This window comes from Danio aesculapii, chromosome 9, assembly GCF_903798145.1.
Source record: "Danio aesculapii chromosome 9, fDanAes4.1, whole genome shotgun sequence".
Taxonomy (NCBI): Eukaryota; Metazoa; Chordata; class Actinopteri; order Cypriniformes; family Danionidae; genus Danio; species Danio aesculapii.
In genome coordinates, this window is record NC_079443.1 from 1609453 (window position 1) to 1636137 (window position 26685).

At 38.1% G+C, this 26685-nt stretch overlaps 1 protein-coding gene across 1 annotated transcript in view; it reads left to right on the top strand.

The window, feature by feature from the left end:
* Positions 1-2373: 2373 nt before the first annotated feature.
* pde11a (phosphodiesterase 11a) overlaps positions 2374-26685 on the top strand; it is a 78372-nt gene continuing 54060 nt past the window's right edge. Inside the window, exons 1-3 of the mRNA XM_056466101.1 lie at positions 2374-3355; positions 10393-10551; positions 25870-25959. Of these exons, the coding sequence (XP_056322076.1) occupies positions 2594-3355; positions 10393-10551; positions 25870-25959 (1011 nt within the window). The 5' untranslated portion in view covers positions 2374-2593. The remainder of the gene's footprint in view (positions 3356-10392; positions 10552-25869; positions 25960-26685) is intronic.

Below are 26685 nucleotides of genomic sequence, written 5' to 3' on the forward strand. Positions count from 1 at the left end.
AGATGAGTATGTAATGAAAGATGTTTATTACAGCAGAGGAGCATATAAGGATAACAAAGGGGATGTGACTGTTGTAAGGTTGAGCAGATATTCCTTCTTCGGAGCAGGATGGATGACAGACACTGAGGGAGACCGAATGCACACACCAGAGGGCTTGCGGGGAAGACAGACTGAAGACACACTCAATACAGACAGGACACCGGGAACACTGGACAGACTGGAACAAAACAGAGAGCAGGTAAGTTCAAGAGATTAGATCAATGTGATAGTGACTACCAGGAGGTACTCGCTATGAGTCCGCTTCGTGTGAACGAGACCGGACACTGACTGAAGTGAGGTGTGTGCTTATATAGTGAATGGATGTGATTGGGTGCAGCTGTGCGTGGTTAAAACTCAGGTGACGGTGATCGTTGCGTGATGCTGGTGGAAGAGCCTGGCCAATCCGTGACACTTTCAGAGTTTTCAGCCCAATTAAAAAAACAACAAGCAAACAAATATGCCTACATATAAACACATACGAGTTCACACTAATCGTTTTAAAATACTGCATTTATCAGTTTCTCTTGATACTCTGTTAAAATAGTAGGGTTAAAAATACCCCAACATATAACCCATTGGTTATTATAGCACCTTCCCAACTATGGGTTATTTTAACCCAATGCATTGGGTTATTTTGATTTAATGCTTTTTTTCTATACTGGTATTACTATTTCTACTATTACTAGTACTACTATTCATTTTATAATTATGGCTGGGTAAATAAATAACACACAGTATTAAAAAATATTGAAAATGCTTTATTTACATTACATTTTAGTTCCAGACACTTTTGTTCAAATAAATCAATAATCACAAACAATGAAGAACAAAGTGCAGACAGTTATAAATGTGCAAGCAGAAAACCATGTGCAGAATATGGAGCTCTGTGTGCTGTACAGGCTGTCCAGCAGCTGCAGCAGGTTGAAATTCAAATTTTTAACCCAATTGGTTGAGTTATTAAATAAATAACCAAATAAAGGTTAAAAAAAACAAAGCACCAAATAGCTACATTCTAAAAAGCGTTGAGTTATTTATTTAACCCATTGGTTGAGTTAAACATATTTGGTGCCTTGCTGGGTTATTTTTAACCTTTATTAGGTTATTTATTAATAACTCAACCAGTTGGGTTAAATAGCTGGTGCTTTGCTGTGTTATTTTTAACCTTTTTTTGGTTATTTATTTAATAACTCAACCAGTTGGGTTAAACATTTGAATTTCAACAATCAACTGATTTAACTGACACAGAACAGCTGTATTAATACGCATGCGTAATGTTGCTTTTGCGTTATAAAGTTTATTTAAGCTATAACCCAATCATTTTGTTGTTATTTTTTATCAAATTACCTCTACGTGTCGTGTCTTTATATACGTTTCACCATCCAAGACTATCTTTTAGAAGCGTTTGGATGTGGTTAAAATGTATTGTACGTTGTGGACACTGAGTGAAGCCTGCTGCAGCTGCTGGACAGCCTGTACAGCACACAGAGCTCCATATTCTGCTCCATCAACACATGATTTCTGCTTTATAATAGCACTTTGTTTTGTTTCTTGATTGTTTGTGCTTCTTGATTTATTTTAACAAAAGTGTCTGAAATATTTTGAAACTTTAAGTTATTTATTTACCCAGCCATAATTATGAAATTATCAGTAGTACTAATAGTTGCAATAGTAATATCAGAGTGGAAAAAATAACATTTAATCAAATTAACCCAAAGCATTGGGATAAAATAACCCATAGTTGGGAAGGTGCTATAATAACATATAGTTAGGTTATAAATTGGGGTATTTTTAACCCAGTTATTTTAACTGGTTGAGGTTAAAAATAACCCAACAAAGCACCAAATATATTTAACTCAACGGCTGGGTTAAATAAATAACTCAACGTTTTTTAGAGTGCACTTAAACAGGCCAGACTTGTATCTAAAGTACAGCTGCGGTTGTTTTACACTGAAAAAAAATTATTCAAGATGATTCCTTGGATTTACTCAATTTTTTACGTTAAGTGGTTGTAAACAACTTATTTGGGCTGAATTTAAACAAACAAATTGAGTTGAACATTATTAAATTTAATTTGTTTGTTTAAATTCAACACAAATAAATTGTTTGCAACAGTTTTGCATGCAACACTTATTTCAGTGTACTTAAAATCACACTAAAAATAAGCTAATTAAAAAAACACCACATCCAAACCTATAATGCAAATATATATATATATTACTGACATTAAAATCATGCAATATTGCAGTGCGCATGCCCAGCAGCCGCGACTCTGTATCCAGTTGTGAGGAGACTCGTGAGAGGCTGGATGCGATTGCGTGCTCGTGACGTCAGCGGTGCACCTGCGAAGCGCTCTGTCGCATCATCACACCGGCGCTGCTTTCAGAATCCGCTCCGTCCGTCCGACATCACTCCCAAAACATGCATCAATGGCACCGCCGCTTAACTTCCGCGCGTTTTTCACGAGGAGCGACCGCTGTTTGAACTTTGATTCGGATAAACGAGCGCGCGTTCGATATCTGGAATCTCCTCCGCGGATGACTAAATAACAGCAGCGATGGCCCGGGCAAACATGGTGTTTTCGGACGTCGAAACTTTCTTGGATGAGCACCCGGAATTGCTGGAGGACTACCTGAATAGGAAGGGCAAAGCGAGCATGGTGGAAAAGTGGATGAAGAGCCATCCGAAAACTCCGGAGAAAGCGGTGAGCGCGTGCGGGAAGGACAGCTGGGCGAGCCGCGGAGACGGGCTGCAGAGACGGGCGTCGCAGAAAGAGCTTCGGAAGACCTTCGCCAGGTCCAAAGCCATCAACGCGAACAGGACTTACGACGAGCATGTGAACTCCAGAGCCCAGGAGCCGCTGACCAGCATGCGGAGGCGCGCGCTGCTGCGTAAAGCCAGCTCGTTACCGCCGACCACCGCGCACATCCTCTCCGCGCTGCTGGAGTCCCGGGTCAACATCCCTCAATACCCGTCCACCGCTGTAGACTACAAATACTACCTAAAAGAGCACAACGAGCGGGAGTTTTTCCTGGAGCTCGTCAAAGACATCTCCAACGACCTGGATCTCACCAGCCTCAGCTATAAGATCCTGGTGTTCGTGTGCATTATGGTGGACGCCGACCGCTGCTCGCTGTTTTTGGTGGAGGGTCCGGCTAATAAGAAGACTTTGGTGTCCAAGTTTTTTGATGTGCACGCGGGGACCACCGTGCTGCCCTCGCTGAGCAACTCGGATGAGGTGCAGGTGCCCTGGGGAAAGGGCATCATCGGGTACGTGGCCGAGCACGGGGAGACCGTCAGCATCCCCGATGCCTATCAGGTGAATGCTGCTGGAGTATTTGCTTCTTGAGCGAAAAAGGGGGGACAATTCTAAGAAAGTGCACAGCAATTCTGTCATTAGTTGAGAGATCACACAAAAAAAGTCAGTCAGGAAATAAAGTCAACAGTAAAATATACGTGAACATCATATTTGCATGTAAGTAGCGATGCGTAGCCGGAACAAAATCTTAAGGAGGTGGACATTCTGTGTGTACATATAGTAATAAGTGTGTATCAGTAGTCATCAGTGAGTATAGTGATGCGTATCAGGTGAAATCTTTTTAATCTTTGGATTTTTTAGAGTCAAAAACAAGTCATAAGTTACTGGATTCTTCTAGAAGTCTTCTACAGAATAAAAAAAGTCTAATAAAAATGTAGGTGAACATCATATTCACATATAGTAGCTTAATAAGTGCGTATCAGTAGCCTACACTGTAAAAAAATCTTGGTTGCCTCAAATTTTAAGCTGAATCAAATTAACTTTATGAGTTCATTGAACTTTTATTGTTAAAACTGCTCGCGTACCATATCAAATTAAGTTAGAACATGATTAACTTAGTTTTATAAGTTACAATGACCTAAAAACATACACTGTCATGACTAATTCACATAATGTTTTACAGTGTAGTCATAACTGATGCATATCATCTTTGTTTATTGTGTGAAAATCTTAAGGATTGTGGACAGAAATTCTGTCGTTTGTTGAGAGATCACACAGAAATGTCAGAGACATAGAATAAAGTCAACAGTAAAATATATGTGAACGTCATAATCACATACAGTTAATCTGAATTATTAACCCCCCTGTTTATTTTTCCCCCAATTTCTGTTTTACAGAGAGCAGATTTCTTCAACACGTTTCTAATCATTATAGTTTTAATAACTCATCTCTAATAACTGATTTATTTTCTCTTTGTCATGATGACAGTAAATAATATTAGACTAGATATTCTTCAAGACACTTCTATACAGCTTAAAGTGACATTTAAAGGCTTAACTAGGTTAATTAGGTTAACTAGGCAGGTTAGGGTAATTAGACAAGTTATTGTATAATGATGGTTTGTTCTGTAGACTATTGAAAAAAATATAGTTTAAAGGGGATAATAATATTGACCTTAAAATGGGTTAAAAAAATTAAAAACTGCTTTTATTCTAGCCAAAATAAAACAAATAAGACTTTCTCCAGAAGAAAAAATATTATCAGACATACTGTGAAAATTTCCTTGCTCTGTTAAACATCATTTGGGAAATATTTAATAAAGAAAAAATATTCAAAGGGGGCGAATAATTCTGACTTCAGCTGTAAGTGCGTATCAGTGGTCATAACGCTCAGGTGAATGCTCTAATCTTTGTTTCTTGTGTGAAAAATGAGGAATAAAATCGTAGGGAGGAGTTCGGGAATCATTTGTTGAGAGATCACACAAAAAATCAGAAGCAAAAGATAAAAGTCAACAGAAACAGTCAAAAGGATAAATAATTCCAGAAGTCTTATACAGAGTTCCACACAATTCCTTCAGGTTTTCCCAACTTAAATAATCTTGTTTCTAGTTAACTTATTGTTTTAGCAAATTTAAGCGGATTGAATTTAAAACAATTACCTTTCATTCATTCATCTTCTTTTCGGCTTTGTCCTTTTATTAATCTGAAGTCGCCACAGTGGAATGAACTGCCGACTTATATTTTACGCTGCAGATGCCCATCATTGGGAAACACCCATACACTCTCATTCACACATATACACTACAGACAATTTTAGCTTACCCAATTCTACCTACCGCGCCACCGCGTCGCCCAACAATTGACTTGTTCCCCCCCAAAAAACTAAATATGTTTAATATAGAATTGTTTTTAATTAGGAACTTAGTGCTGCCGCCTAGAGTTGCATGGTGGCGCAGTGTGGTAGTGCTGTTGCTTCACAGCAAGAAGCTCACCGGATCGAGCCTCAGCTGGGTCAGTTAGCATTTCTGTGTGGAGTTTGCATGTGCTCCCCGTGTTGGCGTGGGCTTCCTCCACAAGTATCAGGGTTAACCACAGCGGAATGAACCACCAACTTATCCAGCATATGTTTTACACAGCGGATGCCCTTCCAGCTGCAACCTATCACTGGGAAACACCCATTCACACTCATTCACACACTACGGTCAATTTAGTTAATCCAATTTACCTATAGTGCATGTGTTTGGGCTGTGGGGGAAACCGGAGCACCCAGAGAAAACCCACGCCAACACGGGCAGAACATGCAAACTCCACACAGAAATGCTAACTGACCCAGCTGAGACTCGAACCAGCAACCTTCTTGCTGTAAGGTGACAGCGCTACCAACTTACTTAGATTAATTAGATTAATATACTTAGTCTAATAATAGATTATTTCACTCTAAGAAATGCTGGGTTAATTAAACCTAAATTAAACGCAAATTAAAATACGGACTAGCTCAAACTTTGAGTTAAATTTCGTCCTAATAATTTAATAAAAAAATTGACCCAGCAGTTGGTTTAGTCCATATTACTCCCAAATAACCCATTACTCCCAAATAACCCAAATAATTTTGACTTATTGTTTACAAAAACAAAACAATATTTTTTATTTGACTAGAAGAAAATGCTGAGCTCCACACAATTTCTTCATGTCGGCCCAAAACAAATCGATTAAGTGAACTTAATGGTTTGTACAATTTTAAGTTGGCTGAACACAAAACAATTAAGTTGTCCTAAAATACTCCAGAATATTGTTGTTTGAGCTCACTTTAATAATAAGTGTTCATAAATGCATTTTTTAACGTGTGATGTAAGAATCTTTAGATATTTGGATTAGAAACAAGAGAAAAACTAATTTTTTTCAGTGTTTTAACCCCCCCCCCCCCATTCTCAGTTGGTGTTAGTGTCAGGAAAGCATTAGCATTTTTTGACAGCCGCCTGTGTGTTGAGGTCACACACACGACATCCGGTTAATGAGTCTTCACACCGAGAGCATGGTATTTTACTCTGACCCCTGACCCCACGCTTTGCTTTGATTATCCACAAAATCCATAAAAGGCCTCGGTGAAATAATGAGTTGTGTGAGAGTATCGGAGTATTGATCAGCCAATCGATCAGCTTAGAGCGACTTCATCCAGTTATAGCCATGATGATGATGATGATGATGATGATGATGTCAGCTCACAGTTTCTCTAATTAGTCTGTCAATCTACGTTTGCCTTTTCATTCAGCAAGCAGAGCAGATCATTAAAAGTGCATTATTTACAGCAGTGAAACGCAGCATTTCTGAGAGCAGATGGAGACATGAGCGTGAAAAGTGGCTCAGTGTGAGCATTATTCATTAATATTCATTCAAAATAGTGAGAGGTTGTATTAAGGATCATTAATAAGTCATTACACACACTGAAATTGGTGTGGATTTTTTGTCTCTCAAGCAAATAACATTACAGTAAGAATTAAATGTGAAATTTTGTGCAAAAAATTACAATTTAATTTATTTTTTACAGTGAATAAAGTGTACATGTTACTATTAAATATGAACATATATATACACTACCTGACAAAAATCCAAATTTTAGGAACAGCTAATAATAACGTGACTTCTAGTTGATCATTTGGTATCAGAAGTGTCTCATATGAAGGCAAAGGCCTCTAGATTACGCTTATTTGAGCAGAATAAAATATGATCATGTCTTGATGTTGACTGATTTCATTAGGACAGTAAGGTCTGACTCAGCTTAGACTAAAGTCTGCTCACTGAACCTTCAATAATGTCCAGTATAGAATATGTGCTCATGCTGCAGTGGAAACAGAATGAATATTGTGTCTGACTCCATCATGAGCTTGGAGGACTGCATCCATACATCTCTGACATGACTCGAATCACTGATTAATAAAGTCATCTGGAATGGCAAAGAAAGCCTTCTTGCAGGACTCCCAGAGTTCATCAAGAGTCTTTGTGTTCATCTTCAACGCCTTTTTCTCCATCTTACCCCAGACGTGCTCAATAATGTTCATGTCTGGTGACTGGGCTGGCCAATCCTGGAGCACCTTGACCTTCTTTGCTTTCAGGAGCTTTGATGTGGAGGCTGAACTATGAGAAGGAGCGCTATCCTGCTGGAGAATTTGCCCTCTCCTGTGGTTTATAATGTAATGGGCAGCACAAATGTCTTGATACCTCAGGCTGTTGATGTTGCAGATCTCTCACATGCCCCCATACTGAACCATGATTTCTCCTTCACCAAACTTGACTGATTTCAATGAGAATCTTGGCTCCATGCCGGTTCCAGTAGGTCTTCTGCAGTATTGGTGATGATTGGGATGCAGTTCAACAGGTGATTCATAGGAAAAATCTGCCACTTATCCAAATGATCAACTAGAAGTCAAGTTATTATTTGTTGCTCTTACAACTGGGATCGACGACGGCTTTTGTGTGTGTATATATATATGTAAAAGTTTGGCCACTCCTTATAATTTTCATAATTGTAAGCCATAGCCTGCTGGCATTTCAAGCCAGCAAATTAATTTGGATATATTTTATACTTATAGGGTTAAAGCAACATTTCAGTTCTGTCATAACACTTATTTAATTAACAGATGCACTGCAATTTAAGTCATAATAAAAGACCGGTGCGAAAAATTGGGCACCCCTACATCAATCTTTTGTAGAGCTCCCTTTAGCTAAACTAACAGCCTGTAGATGCTTCCTATAGTCAAGGATAAGTCCCTGAATTCTTGCTGAAGGCATGTTGGGCCATTCTTCCTTCCATTCTTCCTTGCACCTTGCAGTTTTGATGGGGGCCGAGTGTGAACATCACCTTTTCAAATCAATCCATATATTTTTGATAATGTTCATGTCTGAGGACTGGGATGGCCATTCTAGAACATTGTATCATGTCTAAGCATGAATTCCTTGGTAGATCTGGAACTGTGCTTTGGGTCATTATCCTGCTGAAACATCCAACCCTGCCATAACTTCAGCTTCTTGACTGATTCCTGAACATTGTTCTTTAGAATCTGATGATACTGAGTGGAATCCATGCGACCTTTAACAAGGTTTCCAGAACCTGTGCTTATCACACATGCGCACAGCTGATGGACCCTCCACCATATTTTCCATCTTTTTCCGTCATGCCGAGCGCCTATGGATGTGGCATCTGTCCACGGTATATTTTTCCAAAATGATTCAGGCTTGTCCTGATGAGCCTTTGCATACCTCAAATGGCTTGTTGACAGAATGCAGAGAAGTCTTCTTCTGCATCACCTTCCATTGAGCTGTTCTTTATGAAGGGTGTTCTGGATTGTGACAAGGTCTACAATGACATCATTAGCAGCAAGAAGTTCCTGGAGCTCCTTATAGGTGGTCTGTGGTTTGCCTGTGACCATTCTAACCCTTCTTCACCCTTGCCTTTGAGATATTTTCTTGGTCTAGCACATCTTTCCTTCACAAGAACTGTTCCTGTGGCCTTCCATTTTCTTACTATATTATAATTGAATTTTAGAATATTGAATTTGATGCTCAAAATTTCTTAATCTTGAAAACTTGAAACTGTATTTTTACACACCCAATATCTGCAGTCTCAATTCAGAACAAAAAATAAATAAATAAATCTGAAGTTTGAAAATACATCTTTAAAAAGTCTGACTTAAAAAAATTCAGTTGTCTTAAATTTCAATATTTAATAAATAGTTCAATATTTAAAGGGCACATAGTTCACCTCTTTTTTATGATTTAATATTAATATTCTGGTTCTTCTGAGTGTGCCAGTTTAGGTTCAGTTTAAAACACAATTCAGATTTGTTTATTATTATGTGTTAAACAGTGTCATGTTGGGGGCGTGTCCACAGCTCGCTGATTTATGGGTGTGTTGCTTCACATGTAAATTAGTTTCGGCTTCCCGCCAAGGTAACAAGGGGGCGGAGCCATGAGCTCACCCGCTCTGTGTTTGCAACAGACAGGCAGACGGAGAAGGAGAGAGAGAGGATCACCATTCAGTCGTACATCTACGACTCTGACACACCCCAAGCAGAGAGTACAAAATCATTTGTGTCTTTGTACAGTTTTACAGCCAACTGTGTGCTAGTTTCAAGTACTGAGCTTGTACACAGAAACTAATAACCACGCACACTGAATTAACTTCGACTGAGGCACCGGATGCGTCGCTCGAAGCCGCGACACGGCACACCAGACACTCTCTGTGGCGCGGTAGAAACATGAAGTGTCCCGAATCGTCGCGCCACGCATTTTTGAATTCTAAACACAGGTTTCTGCAGCGGTCCGCAGCGCCCAGCCGTCCACTTGAGTGTACCCTGATAGAAACCGATGTTTAGAATTCTAAAACACATGCTAGTTAAGATCACAGGGAGCTTCTGTGATCGCGAGAAATGCAAACGGCTGAAGTATAAGGTAGACTCAATGAGAAGTACACATGTTTGCAAACCTACCTAAAGATACAACCAATAATTCCGATTAGAGTGATAATGTGGAGAATATTGATCTTGTGTTGAGCCCAATGAGCCTTGCATCTAAAAATAGAGCTAGCGTGTTCCTTTAGTGATATCGCTTCGACTCACGCTGAAAATGGCGGACGTGAATCAACAAACTGAGGATATGATGACGCGCCTGTCAATCAATATTGGTGGGCGGGGGGGACCGCTCTCCTACGTAAAGTTGCGGTCGATTTGAAAACCGCTCCAATTGGTCCACCATTTTTTATGTTGTTAAATTGAAAAAAAAGCACTGGGTGTGTTTATATCACCCCAATATGACGCTCTATACACCATACATGCACATATGTCTGTCCAAACAGCTTGAAAAGTAGATTTTTTACCATAGGTGCCCTTTAAGTTAAGAAATTCAAATTCAAAACATTTTTAATAGGATATAAATATTCAGTTTTATTAAATTACAATTGTTAATAATTCAAATTAGCACAATTCAAATTCAGATTGTTTTGTCATATTATTAGCTCCATAGTTTTAATGAAAAACTCCCAGCGTGTATAAGAACAGCATGTTTTTGCAGCGTATGATATTTTCTCCTGTTTCTCCTCTTCAACAGGACCATCGCTTCAGTGACGAGATTGACAAACTCACCGGATATAAAACCAAGTCTCTTCTGTGCATGCCTATTCATAACAGTGACGGAGAGGTCATCGGGGTCGCACAGGCCATCAACAAGAGCCCCAATGGAGCGCTGTTCACCCAAGATGACGAGAAGGTACTGCTTGCGCAATGCTTTACGCTGGGGAAAAATGCTGGAAATGTCCAACATTGCGATATTTTGTATTTAAGTTGAAGATGAATACATTTCTTTTATCTTTGCCATGATTACAATACAAAATATGTGACTAGATATTTTTCAAGATACTAATATTCAGCTTAAAGTGACATTTAAAGGCTTAACTAGGTTATGTTGAGTTAGGTTAATTAGGCATGTTATTGGACAACAGGTTTCTAGTCTGTTTGTGTATTTAATGATTAGTCTAGTTTTGGGATATTTTCAGACGTCTATTAGATGTTCAGCGACAGCCCAAATTTAGCCTTGTTTAGCCAAGATGTCTATGTTTTGACGTCTATTTGATTTTTTAGCACAGAAAATGCTTGCATGGTGAAGTCTGTCTTATCTGTCTATTTGATGATAAGTCTAAATTTGGGCTATTCTTAGATCTCAGCAGGCCCAGGACGTCAACATGACATCAGATTGGCGTTGTACACAATTTTTATTTTTTTATAAATGTCGTGGGGCGTTGCATTTTGATTGAAAATGAGAATTGTGTTGATGTCAGAACCCAACGTCAGGGCAACGTCAATGTCCAACGTCGAACAGACATTGCATTTTGGTTACTTTCCAACGCAACCTAAAAACAACAAAATGTCAACGTCTAATGATGTTACAGCTTGACGTTGTGTGGACGTTACCGCTATGACGTCTATGGTGTTGGGTTGTTGGGCTTTGATGTTGGGTTTTGGTTGCCATACCTGACAAATAAATGTCAGTATTTGACGTCAATATGACGTTGGTTTAAGATGTTGGCTCAGCGTTGGATTTTGGTCACTTTCCAACACAACCTAAAATCTACAAAATATCAACATCATTTCTAAATCTAAATCTAAAGACTAAATCTAATCTAATATTAACGTCTTATGATATTGTGTGCTTGCTGGGATGTCTGTTAGATGATAACTGACAGCCTAAATTTAGTTTCAACCAAGATGTTTATGTTTAGACGTCTATTAGACATCTATTAAACCTATTTTAAACACAAAAAAGCTTGTATGCTGAAGTCGGTCTCATCTGTTTAATTTTGGGCTAATTTTAGACTTCTATTAGATGTTTACTGATTTAGCCTTGTTTTAGCCAAGACGTTAATGTTAAATGTCAATTAGACATCTTTAAAACACAAAAAATGCTTGCATGATGAAGTCTGTCTTATCTGTCCATTTGACGATTAGTCTAGATTTGGGCTATTATTAGATGTCTATTAGATGTTCACTCATAGCCCAAGTTTAGCTCTGTTTCAGCCAAGATGTTTATGTTTAGACGTCTATTAGATATCTATTAGACTCATTTTAAACACAAAAAAGCTTGCATGATGAAGTCTGTCTTATCTGTCTAATTGATGATTAGTCCAATTTTGGGATATTTTTAGATGTCGTTTAGATACATACAGACAGCCCAAATTTAGCCTTGTTTAGTCAGGACGTCTATGTTTAGATGTCTATAAGACATCTTTTAAACACAAAAATGCTTGCATAATGAAGTCTGTCTTATCTGTCCATTTGACGATTAGTCTAGATTTGGGCTGTTCTTAGATGTCTATTAGATGTTCATTCACAGCCCAGGTCTATCTCTGTTTCAGCCAAGATGTTTATGTTTAGATGTCTATTAGATATCTATTAGACTTATTTTTAACACAAAAAAGCTTGCATGATGAAGTCTGTCTAATCTGTCTAATTTTGGGATATTTTTAGATGTCGTTTAGATACATACAGACAGCCCAAATTTAGCCTTGTTTAGCCAAGACGTCTATGTTTAGATGTCTATTAGACATCTTTTAAACACAAAAAATGCTTGCATGATGAAGTCTGTCTAATCTGTCCATTTGATGATTAGTCTAAATTTTGGGATACTCTTAGACGTCTATTAGATGTTTAACGACAGGCCAAATTTAGCCTTGTTTTAGCCAAGACGTTTATGTTAAGCATCTATAAGACTTATTTCGAACACAAAAAAATGCTTGCATGATGAAGTCTGTCTGATCTGTCTAATCAATGATTTGTCTAATATTGGGCTTTCTTAGATATCTATTAGATGTTCACTGACAGCCCAAATTTAGCCTTGTTTTAGCTAAGACATCTAATTTTAGATGTCTATTAGACACAAAATGCTTGCTGGAATGTGAAGTCTGTCCAATCAGTATATTTGATGATTAGTCTAGTTTTGGGCTATTCTTAGATGTCTATTAGATGTTCATGCTAGACATCTATTAGATGTCTATTAAACACAAAATTGCTTTGGTGGTTAACGTCGAAGTTAGTTATTATTTATATGTATTATATGTACATGCTTATGTAACAGAGCTGTCACTGTAGTGCCGAGTGTTGATGACAGGCTGTGTAAAGTGGAACAGTTAGCGTTAGCGTCAGTTGCCCTTGTCATCATTTGTTCTGGATTAAGGCCGCGTGGTCAAGCCCGCCACGCTATCCTGAAGAAGAAATAAAGTGTCTCATTAATGTTGACCTTCAGTGAGAATGAAGTCTTTACAAACACAGGAGCAGTTCTCGCATGGCAAAGTCATTAATCAGCGGCGGCTGCTGAAACCCCCGAGCCCAACTGCTCTGCTTACAGCAGCTCCAGTGACACCACACACACACACTTCAGCCGTAATACACCAGATCACCTTAAATTAATACTTTAAGCTTAATATGAATCCTTTTATTATTAAGTGGCTATTTTCCTTCCTAACAAATCAAACTCAGTGTGTCAAGGTACACGACACACTTTCCAATGTTAGATTAACTAGTGTATGTGCATCTCAGGGTTGCATATGCTGACCTATCCTGTTTACTATACATACCAAGGATTGTTTTAATTCACGTGAGAATAATCACATTATAAAATACTCTGATGACACTGCAGTACAAAGCCTGCTGAGGAAAAATGTGGATATAATAAAATATAACAGTGACACCGCACACACACCTCAGCTGAAATATGCCAGATCACCTTAAAGTCTGTGTGAAATCAAAACTTGGAAAACATCCATGTGAGCAAAATTACATAAAATTCATATTGAAATGGTTTGTTAAATATGATAACCCATAACGCGAGGTCAACATTATTTAATGTGCAGTGAATTAACATGAATGAATGTTATTTAACTTAAATAACAATAACTAACGTATTCAGCAGGATATCGCTCCTTATACTTCAGCCTCCACATCAAAGCTCCTGAAAGCAAAGAAGGTCAAGGTGCTCCAGGATTGGCCAGCCCAGTCACCAGACATGAACATTATTGAACATGTCTGTGGTAAGATGAAGGAGGAGGCGTTGAAGATGAACACAAAGACTCTTGATGAACTCTGGGAGTCCTGCAAGAAGGCTTTCTTCGCCATTCCAGATGACTTTATTAATCAGTGATTTGAGTCATGTCAGAGATGTATGGATGCAGTCCTCCAAGCTCATGATGGAGTCAGACACAATATTCATTCTGTTTCCACTGCAGCATGAGCACATATTCTATACTGGACATTATTGAAGGTTCAGTGAGCAGACTTTAGTCTAAGCAGAGTCAGACCGCACTGTCCTAATCAAATCAGTCAACATCAAGACATGATCAGATTTTATTGTGCTCAAATAAGTGTAATCTAGAGGCCTTTACCTTTCATATGAGCCTCTTCTGATACCAAATGATCAACTAGAAGTCAAGTTATTATTAGCTGTTCCTAAAACTAGGTGACAAGACTTTTGGAAATGTACCTAGTATTTACCATCCACTGAGCCATGTGATGCCTCTAAAGCACATTAAAAAGTTTACATTTTTGCTATATAAGTTGCCTCTGCAGACCCCAAATGTACATGTAACATGTGAATATGAGGCCAGTCGTTGTTGCTGTTGTGAAATGAAGATGTGTGTTTGGATTGGTGCGGGTCTGATGGCTCCACACTCCGTCATTGTGTGGGAAATACACTGATCTGTCGTCGCTGTGAATGAAACAGATGCTGTGGGTTTAAAGCTGAACAGGACGTCTCGTATTTCTCAGCGTAAGCAGTGTGAGCGCAGCGCTGACACACAATATAATGAATGTGTCCAGAGGAGTCAGGACTGCTGAGAAGTGTGTGTGTGTGAGCGTCTGAGTGTGTGTGTATGTTTGTGTGTGTGCATGAGTTTGCATGCCTACGTAAGTGTCTGTATGTTTGTGTGTATGCGTGAGTTTTTATGCATATCTGTTTGAGTGTGTGTATATGCATGTGAATGTATTTAGGTGTATGGATGCATATGTAAGCGTGTGTGAGTGCAAGTGTGTGTATATATATATATATATATATATATATATATATGTGTGTGTGTGTGTGTTTGTGTATATGTTTGTGCATGTGTGCAGAAGCTTTCAACAAAACGAACCCTAAGTTACGTATTTCAAATACGCAAAAATGTAGACAGCGGCCCTATTAGATTTGTCATCAGAATTGTACAGCGAAATGTACCCGGAACAATGTATTTTACGCAGAATTGTAGACAATGCTTTCTAGTGGATTTGTTATCAGAAACGTACAACGAAACGTACCCGAAACAATGAATTTTATGCAGAAATGTAGACAGTGACCTCTGGTGGATTTGTTATCAGAAACGTACAACAAAACAAACCCTAAGTGATGTATTTTAGATTTGCAAAAATGTAGACAGCGCCCTCTAGTGGATTTGACATCAGAAACGTACTACAAAATGTACCCTAAGTGACGTTTTTTAGATTCACAAAAGTGTAGACAGCACCCTCTAGTGGATTTGACAATAGAAACATACAACGAAATATACCCTAAGTAACATATTTCAGATTTACAGAAGTGTAGACAGCACCCTCTAGTAGATTTGTCATCAGAAACGTACAGCGAAATGTACCCAAAACAATGAATTTTACGCAGAAATGTAGACAGTGACCTCTGGTGGATTTGTTATCAGAAACGTACAACAAAACAAACCCTAAGTGATGTATTTTAGATTTGCAAAAATGTAGACAGCACCCTCTAGTGGATTTGACAATAGAAACATACAACGAAATATACCCTAAGTAACATATTTCAGATTTACAGAAGTGTAGACAGCACCCTCTAGTGGATTTGTCATCAGAAACGTCAAACAAAATGTACCCTAAGTAACGTATATCAGATTTTCAAAAATGTGAACTGCACCCTCTAGTGCGTTTGTCATTAAAAACGTACAACAAAACATACCCCAAGGAACATATTTCAGTTTTAAAAAAATGTAGGTAGTGCCCTCTAGTGGATTTACCGTTAGAAACGTACAACAAAACATACCCTAAGTAACGTATTTTAGATTTGTTAAAATGTAGACAGTACCCACTAGTGGATCTGTCATCCGAAACGTACAACAAAATGTACCCTAAGTAACGTATTTCAGATTTGCAAAAATGTAGACAGCGCCCTCTAGTGGATTTATCATTAGAAACGTGCAACGAAATGTACCCTAAGTAACGTATTTCAGATTTGCAAAAATGCAGATTGTGCCCTCTAGTAGATTTGACATCAGAAACGTAAAACAAAACGTACCCTTAGTGAAGCATTTCAGATTCGCAAAAAAGGTAGACAGCGCCCTCTAGTGGATTTGTCATCAGAAACATACAACGAAATATACCCTAAGTAACATATTTCAGATTTACAGAAATGTAGACAGCACCCTCTAGTCGATTTTTCATCAGAAACCTCAAACAAAATGTACCCTAAGTAACGTATATCAGATTTGCAAAAATGTAAACTGCACCCTCTAGTGCGTTTGTCATTAAAAACGTACAACAAAACATACCCTAAGGAACATATTTCAGCTTCAAAAAAATGTAGACAGCGCCCTCTAGTGGATTTACCGTTAGAAACGTGCAACGAAATGTACCCTAAGTAGCGTATTTCAGATTCACAAAAATGTACACAGCGCCCTCTAGTGGATTTATCGTTAGAAACGTGCAATGAAATGTAGCCTAAGTAACGTATTTCAGATTCTCAAAAATGTAGACAGCGCCCTCTAGTGGATTTATCGATAGAAACGTACAACAAAATGTACCCTAAGTAACGTATTTCAGATTCACAAAAATGTAGACAGCGCCCTCTAGTTGATTTACCGTTAGAAACGTGCAACAAAATGAACCCTTTGTGACGTACTTCAGATTCACAAAAATGTAGACAGCGCGCTCTAGTGGATTTATCGTTAGAAACGTACAACAAAATGTACTCTAAGTAACGCATTTCAGATTTGCAAAAAATGTAGACAGCGCCCTCTAGTGGATTTATCGTTAGAAACGTGCAACGAAATGTACCCTAAGTAACGTATTTCAGATTCACAAAATTATAGACAGCGCCCTCTAGTGGATTTATCATTAGAAACTTGCAACAAAATGTACCCTAAGTGATGTATTTCAGATTTACAGAAATGTAGACAGTGCCCTCTAGTGGATTTATCATTAGAAACATGCAGTAAAATGTACTCGGTGCAATGTATTTTACTCAAAAATGTAGGCTAAGGCACATATTTCTAATGATCCTGGACTGCTATGACGACAGAATGATTATTTTCCCTTTTGTGTGTTTGCATGAGCGCGCATGTTCAGTCGAGTCCACATCCAGCTCGGCGTGAGGAGATTTGATGTGCTTTTCTCTGTACTTTAGGATCATGTCATGCATGCTAGCGACTGCTGAATTAATGATGAAACTCTTGCAGAAGCAGAACAGAGAAAACTCAGCGATTGTTTCCAGCCCACAGAGACAAAGGTGCCACTTTTAGACTCCGTGTTGGCAGTAAAGTCTTCTTTCCGCATCCAACATTAGTGTTGTTTCAAATACGGTGGTGGACATATTGTATGGGCTGTAATTAGAAGATTCGTTCTGTTCGTTTTGTGGAGAAAGAATTAATTGTTGTTCAGACTGGTTTGGGTTTTATGCTTACACTGCAAATAAATTCAGTTTTACTTCGATTTTTCTATTGTTTCTAGTTTAAATAGCTACAAATTCTTAAATCAATAAGCATTTTATAGACAAGCATATTCAAATATTGGCAGCACGGAGGCGCAGTGGGTAGCGCTCTTACCTCAGAGCAAGAAGGTCGCTGGTTCGAGCTTCAGGCGGGTTGGTTGGCATTTCTGTGTGGAGTTTGCATGTTCTCCCTGCGTTCGCATGGGTTTCCTCCGGGTGCTCCGGTTTCCCCCACAGTCCAAAGACTATAGGTGAATTGGGTAGGCTAAATTGTCCATACTGTATGAGTGTGAGTGGAAGTCTATGGGTGTTTCCCAGTGATGGGTTGTAGCTATGAGAGCATCTCCTGCATAAAACATATGCTGGATAAGTTGGCGATTCATTCCGCTGTGGCGACCCCAGATTAATAAAGAGACTAAGCCGAAAAGAAAATGAATGAATGAATGAATATTATTTCATTTTATACTTATTTAATGTTATTCGTTTAAATCGTGTATTAATTTATAGACATTTATTTTATATAAACAAATAAATATGTAAATCAATTCATGAATTAATTTATATTTATTTAAATAATGATTATTATCTAATATTATTGATTTTTCACTTGACAAATGTGGCAGATTACATATTTACACACTTCATCAGACTTCAGCGTGATCTTTCATCTCAGTTATTTATTTATTATTATCCTAATTATCTATTTGTTTTAATTTCATGCATTGTTCGCTGCATGAAGTAGTGAACCACATGGATGCTGTTTTCATTTTCTGGAAAAGCAAAAATAATAGTTTATTTATATACATTTATTTTATGTAAATAAATGTATTTATATTAAAATATTTAATTATTACCCACGACACGGTGGCTCAGTGGTTAGCACTGTGTCCTCACAGCAAGAAGTTCGCTGGTTCGAGTCCCAGCTGGGTCAGTTGCTGTTTCTGTGTGGAGTTTGCATGTTCTCCCCTTGTTGGCGTGGGTTTCCTCCGGGGGCTCCGGTTTCCCCCACAGTCCAAACACATGTGCTATAGGGGAATTGATTAACTAAATTGGCTGTTGTATATGTGTGTGAATGAGTGTTTATATGTGTTTCTTAGTACTGGGTTGTGGCTGGAAAGGCATCCGCTGTGTAAAACATATGCTGGAATAGTTGGCGGTTTATTCCGCTGTGGCAACTTCTGATGAATAAAGGGACTAAGCCAATGAAAAATGAATTAATGACTAATTATCAATTCGAAAAGCAACACAATTAATTTTATATCATGATGTTATTGTGAATTTAGAGATGGGAATGTGGTTTGTATACTGTAACATCAGCAACACATTGCTAGCTGTTTAATAATGTAGCCAAGCCAAAGGCTAAATGATAACAGTCACAGTTACGTGTCTGATGTTGTAGAAAGCAATACAGATAATAACCCTGTGTACTTTACACTTCCTCTTCATGTAAAGAGTACATTTCTGATGTAAACATACAGAATACGGGTGAATGAATCTCATATTTACACTCATTGTTATGCAGCTTTTATCATTTGAACAGAGTGGGTGAAACAAAGGCGGAGACTCATTAGCATATTCATGTTTCTTCCATATTATGCTAAAATCACTTTTATAAGTTGGTTAAACCCAGTTGTGTGTCAGCAGTGTGTGAATATCTCCAGCCTCTAATGGTGAACATGTGTTAATTGTGTTTGTTCTAATCAGACTTGATGTAAACAGTCTGCAGAAACACTTTGATTGACATTCTCCCTTTGTATGATGTCATCAGAGGGGGAAAGCCCCGCCCACTAGTGCCCATCTCTCCCTCATTAGCATAAACAGCAGCCCTGAGTGAGAAGCAGCCGTCTGTGCATTAGCTATTAGAGTGTTTGAGCTGCTGAAGATAATGTCAGCATAGACTAAGAGGATTATAGATGTGGAGTTTTAGATGAACAGCGACAGGAGCGACATAGACTGACAGAAGCATTAAGCACACACTCACACTGAAGCACAATAGACCTATACTAACACAGCTGTTTTTGAATCTGCCACTATGCTGACACACAGTCATTTTGTAGCTCCGCCCTCTTTTTAAAAGAGCTCAATCTCATTTGAATTTAAAGCGACAGTCACCAAACGCCACAATTAGGATCAAAGCCTGACAGGGTCAGTTTCAGAGGGATACAGAACATTATCTGTGTGATATTTTGAGCTGAAACTTCACAAACTCACCCTAGGGACATCAGAGACGCATTTTACATCTTGTAAAAAGTGGCAGAATAGGTCTGCTTTAAATGAAGTATATCATTCAAGCCACAGAAATGTTTAGATCAGGGGTGTATTTAGCGATTTTGGGGTCCTAAGCAACTCCAGCCATGGGGCCCAACATTTCTAAAATGCACCTTTTGTACTTTAATTTTACTATTATTATTATTATTTTGTAGTTTTTTCTTATAAAATTCAATCTCCTTTTCTACATTTCATCTTAATGCAAAATAATAATAACGTAAAGCACCTTTTGAAACGATTTGTCTTCTTAAGATCTTTCGGATGAGACGTTAAACCGTGGTCCTGACTCTCTGTGGTCATTAAAAATCCCAGGATGTCCTTCGAAAAAGAGTAGGGGTTTAACCCAGGCATCCTGGCCAAATCTGCCCACTGGCCTCTGCCCATCATGGCCTCCTAACCCTCCCCATATGATAATTGGCTTCATCACTCTGTCTCCTCTACACCAATCAGCTAGTGTGTGGTGTGCGGTCTGGCACAAAATGGCTGCCGTCGCGTCATCCAGGTGGATGCTGCACACTGGTGGTGGATGAGGAGATCCCCCCCTTATATGTAAAGCACTTTGAGTGTCCAGAAAAGCGCTATTTAAATGTAAGGAATTATTATTATTATTATTATTATTAAGATGAATTCACAACTAAAAATAATAGATATACATAATAATAATAATAATAATAATAATAATAATAATAATAATAAATCTTTACTGATTAAACTGCTGGACTGGTCCATAAATGAAGGTGGGGGACCCTCACTGTACAAAATATGATAGAAAACAATATTATATACAGTCAGAATTATTAGCCTTCCTGTTTATTTTTTTGATTTTGTTCAACACATTTCTAAACATAATAGTTTTAATAACTCATTTCTATTAACTAGGTTAATTAGGATAACTAGGCAGGTTAGGGTAATTAGGCAAGTTATTGTATAATGATGGTTTGTTCTGGAGACTATCGAAAATATATAGCTTAAGGGGGCTAATAATATTGACCTTAAAATGGTGTTTAAAAAATTAAAAACTGCTTTTATTTTAGCCAAAATAAAGCAAATAAGACTTTCTCCAGAAGAAAAAATATTATCAGACATACTGTGAACATTTCCTTGCTCTGTTAAACATCATTTGGGAAATATTTACGCTTTTGCTCTGCCATTGTGTGACTGGATTGACTGTCTGTGTGTGTGTGGACACACGAGACACCGCTCTTTGTGTTGAAATGCCACAGTCCTGCGAGTTTCAGTGGCATTTTCAGAAAGGCAGCAAGAATTACAGTCTGTTGAATACAGTATCATATTCTCAGAGAGAGATAGTGACGCACAGCAGACTGACGCAGATATATAATATCCCTCTCTGCCTCTCTCTCTCTCTCTTGTATTCATGAAGATGTTTCATTCCCACTGAGACATGAGCTCCTGCTTCAGCATTACGAGCAGAAAACTACTGGAGCGCTCACATTCAGCTCGCTTTTACCATAGTATCATATTGAAACATACATTATGATTGGGCGACACTTTAAAATAATGGTCAATACCTTAACCTCCTGGGGCTTGAGTGGCCACATACGTGGACAGCACATTTTAGCTCTGAAGTGGCTATTTAAAATACTTTGAATGTTTTATATTTTGTTACAGACATACAGTGTCATCCTGCAACTGTTTTGCAGCATATCAAATGTCCCAAACACTATTTTTAACTGTCCAAAATGGGGAAAAAATTTGGTTTTTACCCTCTGATGGACAAAACATGTTCAAAAACTATGTATGTGTTATTAATGCATTAAAAAACAATCAGGAAAAGTGTTTTATGGAATTCAGACCACGAGTTCACACATATGGACACCATTTTTCTCTAAAAGTACATCATATCAAAATGTGATACTTAGGTTTTAATCAAATTAATTGACCCAAATAGCCAAGAGAAATAAAAAATGCATGTATAAAACAGCTTGGGGATTAAGCGGTTTATGCATTTACTAACATGAACAAACAATCAGTATTACAATTATTACGGCGTTTTATAATCTATGTTATTTATTTATCTAGTAATCTGCTAGTGTTTGCGCTGCTTTGGCTTTTCTGGGGTTAATTATTGTGATCTCCTTATTGTAACAGAGAGATACTGGGAAATCTCTAGACTGATGGCATTTCATGATGTTCAGCCTTATAATCTTAAAATGTGAGCAAAATCAGCTGTTTTGTCATCACTTTAGACATTACGCTAGAGAATCATTCAAACACTAGCTCTACAGAGACGTTAGTGAATTAGCAGCGGTTTCTGCTGTTCTGACATCAGCTGCAGATGTGAATGAATGGCGGAAGAAAGTAGTTCCTCATACTAAAGGGTTTTTGAGACTCTGTGTTTGATTTTCATTTTTATAAACATGATTATGCCGTCAAACTGTTGTATAAATGCAATATCACACTCGTAACAGTGCAATATGGCTGTATATCGGCACTGCTGGGGCACTAAGGCAATGCACACCTCCCACCAGTGCCGTATTGCACTGCTACTTGTGTGATGTTGCTCATATACAGTTAAAGTCAGAATTATTAGCCTCCCTGTTTATTTTTTTCCCCAATTTTTGTTAAATTGAGAGAAGATTCTCTTCAACACATTTATAATAATGATAGTTTTAATAACTCATCTCTAATAACTGATTTATTTTCTCTTTGCCATGATGACAGTAAATAATATTAGACTAGATATTCTTCAAGACACTTCTATACAGCTTAAAGTGACATTTAAAGGCTTAACTAGGGTAATTAGAGTAACTAGGCAGGTTAGGGGAATTAGGCAAGTTATTGTATAATGATGGTTTATTCTGTAGACTATCGAAAATATATAGCTTAAAGGGGCTAATTATATTGACCTTAAAATGGTGTTTAAAAAATTAAAAACTGCTTTTATTCTAGCCGAAATAAAACAAATAAGACTTTCTCCAGAAGAAAAAATATTATCAGACATACTGTGAAAATTTCCTTGCTCTGTTAAACATTATTTGGGAAATAATTAAAAAAGAAAATTCAAAGGGGGCTAATAATTCTGACATCAACTGTGTATATATATATATATATATATATATATATATATATATATATATATATATATATATATATATATATATATATATATATATATATATATATATATATATATATATATATATATATATATTTTTAACTTAAATAAAAAATTAGAAAAAAATAAACAAAAATATTTAAATACTAATAAGCACACAAATGTATTTTGATATAGTTTTGAATATAGTGTTTAACAGTTAACATTACATTTAAAGATGCATTAAATCAGCAAATAATCAGCAAATCAGAAAAATATGACATAATTAAGTCAATAAAACAAAAATAGAGAGAATAGCGATTCATGTTGAAACCACAGCTCTAATAAACTGACCAAACTGGAGTAATTGTATTTAAAAGTAAACATTTCTGCGATGACGTGAAACTAAACTGATGTTCCAGAAACAGAAATGGAGAGAATAAAACAGTAATAAAGAAGTAAATGAGAAACACGTGCAGCTCAGGAGACTCACAGTGCTGGAGTGATAATCCGGCGCTCAATTCTCAGCTTTCATTAGTGTAAGGCTTTAAATGAGCTGAAAGTGCGCTGTGAGAATCTGTTGATCGCTCCCGCAGGTACAGGTCACAGCCGCTCTTTATTAAACTCTTTAACTGTGTGGTAAACAGACTCAATGTGCAGCCCAGACTAATGGATAGTCAGACAGAATCCAATTACTCCAGAACCCGTTTTCCGGCGCTGCCCACGACTCCGGATTCCTCCAGGCCTTCTCCATAGTGTCACGCTGACTTGTCCTCCGGCTGTGTTTTCTGACAGAATTTTAATACGATACTCTTTATTCTCTATGTTAGTGCTTCATTTTGGCTCTCTGCACTGCCAAAAAAAGCTTTTCTTAGATGTTTTTGTCTTGTCCAAATATCTAAACATGTTTAAATCACGAAGTATTTTCTAGACAAGCTAAACATACAGGTTTTAAGAAATAATATGACAAAGTTTGGTGCGTTCTGCCAATGGGGTGAGCAAAATAATCTTGTTTTTGTTTTGTTTTTTGACATGATATCATTCTGCTTACCCCAGATGCAGATGATTTTGCATGTTTTAAGGAAAAACTTGCTTCATTTTGACATATTTTTTCTTAAAACAAGACAATGGGCCCTGTCAAGACGTGTTTGGCATGATTAGTTGTTGTTTTCAGACCAATTTTCAGTTTTGCTCCACGTTGTTTAAGTGAAGTTTATTTCTAAACTAATTTCGAGAGGAGCGCGTGCTTATCCTATATCCTATATCCAATATATAGCAGCTGGTCCTCATTAGCTAATGCATGATCCACCAATCAGACGATTCCTAAACCACAATAAATAACCAGAGTATCTTACTATATCTGTCTTCGTCTTGAAGAATCTCCCCTTCCACCCCTACTCCTCCCATTTCCTCGTCAGGGCAGCACGGAGGCCTAATGGTTAGCATCATTGCCTCACAGCAAGAATGTCACTGGCTCAGATCTTACCTGGCCAGGTCGGCGTTTCTGTGTGGAGTTTGCATGTTCTCTGTTTGCGTGGGTTTTCCCCGGGCTCTCCGGTTTCCTCCTACAGACAAAAAACATGTAACACAAGTAAATTGACAAAACTAAATTGACATACAAGCGTTGAATCCAGTATTCACTCTATAGCATTCATAAACTACATCTACCATTATCAAGCAGGTGAGTTCTCGAGACCTACTCGAACTCAGACTCCCCTCTCGTCCTGGGACAGCATGCCAAACACGCTTTATAATCATGTCCAATCAACTGAATTGACCACAGGTGAACTCCAATGAAGCATCTCAAGAATGATCAGTGGAAACAGAACGTACTTGAGCTCCATTTAGAGCTTCACTCCAAAGGCTGTGAATACTGATGTACATGTGATTTTACAGCTTTTTTATTTTTAATAAATTTGCAACAATTTCCAAAACTCTTTTCACACTGTCATTATGGGGGATTGTGTGTAGAAGAAATAAATTAATTTAATCCATTTTGGAATAAGGCTGGAACATAAACAAATGTGGAAATAGTGAAGCGCTATCAATACTTTGTGGATGCACTGTATATACACTTAATAAAATGAACTTAAGTATACTTCTTATTGGTAATTGTTATACATCCAGGGGTGGCTGAATTTTAATATATTTTTTAGCGAGACAGTTTCGCTCTCTGGCCACCTGACGGAGAAACGCGAGTGTTTTTGCCCTTCTGAGTGTGTGTTTGGCATTCAGAGAGCGCTGGAGGAGATCTCAGACCTTTACAGCACAGCAGTTGTTTTGAGGACAGTGAAGTTCTGCAGTCTCTGTCACACATCCTCGTTTTTTAACACTGCAATTAGCTTGAGTTTAGTAGAAATCGGGGAGCTCAATGGAGTTATTGAGACACACAGCATGGCTTCACACACCTGAATGGAGCGTAAACGCACATTATTAAACAATCAAATCCACAAACATGCGCTCTGTTCAAAAAACATCTGATAATTAGCAGCTTCACCTGGTGTTTTCTGGTCATTTATGCTATTGAACGCTTCACTGATCTCTCACACGCAATAACATTATAGTCATATATTCATATTTATACCTCTCTGACACTTGCACCAGTATTTATACCAGAGACTTTCTTACAATCACTCCATATCTCTAGAAAAACTCATTGTGCATTTCTAAGTGCGCCTCATGTAGGTGAGTGGGCTTGACAAACCACCTGTATAAACACTCGTCTCTCTATATGCACTGAACACTATCCATAAATCAATCCATATCTCTGCAAATTGTGCATTTCTACACTCACCGGCCACTTTATTAGGTACACCTTACTAGTACTGAGTTGGACCCGGTGAGTGTCTATTAGTATCTTGCAGCAGTTTCACAGGGAGTAACTCACGTATACACATATAAACAGTGCTTAGTTTGTAAATGATTTATGCCTATTCTTGTGCTTCCTGAAGGTTTATGTGCAGCTGAGGATGTTAAGGTGGTTCTGATGAGTGTGTGTGTGTGTGTGTGTGCAGGTGTTGCAGATGTATCTACCCTTCTGTGGCATCGCCATCTCAAACGCCCAGCTGTTCGCTGCCTCCAGGAAAGAGTACGACAGGAGCAGGGTGAGAACACACACACACGCACACACACACGGTCACACACACATACACATTCACACACACACATACACAATCGCACACACATACACAGTCACGCACACACAAACATAAAGCCATACGCACACTCACATCCACACACACACACACACACACACACACACACACACACACACACTCTCATGTTGTTACACATACACATACGTACATTACACACAGATGCACACACATCTCACACACTCACACAGTCACACACTCACACTAACACTGTCACACACATACGCACACACATACACACACAAACACACACACATGGTCTCACAAACACATAAGCACACACACACACTCACTCACACACACATATACGCACACACAGACGCACAAATGCACATGATCAAACACACACACACACACACACACACACTCACCTGGTCCCATACACACACACTCACATGGTCACACATATACGCGCACGCACATACATACACAAGCACAAGTAAGCACACACACATATGCCCACATACACAAGCACACTCACATGATCTCACACACACATACACACGAACACACACATACACTCACGTGGTCTCTCACACACATTCGCACACAAGCAAACATTCTCACACACACTCTCACACACGCAGCCACACACACACACACACACACACATATATACACACACAGCCACAGACAAATGCATGCATACACACATACACGCACACACAACCACAC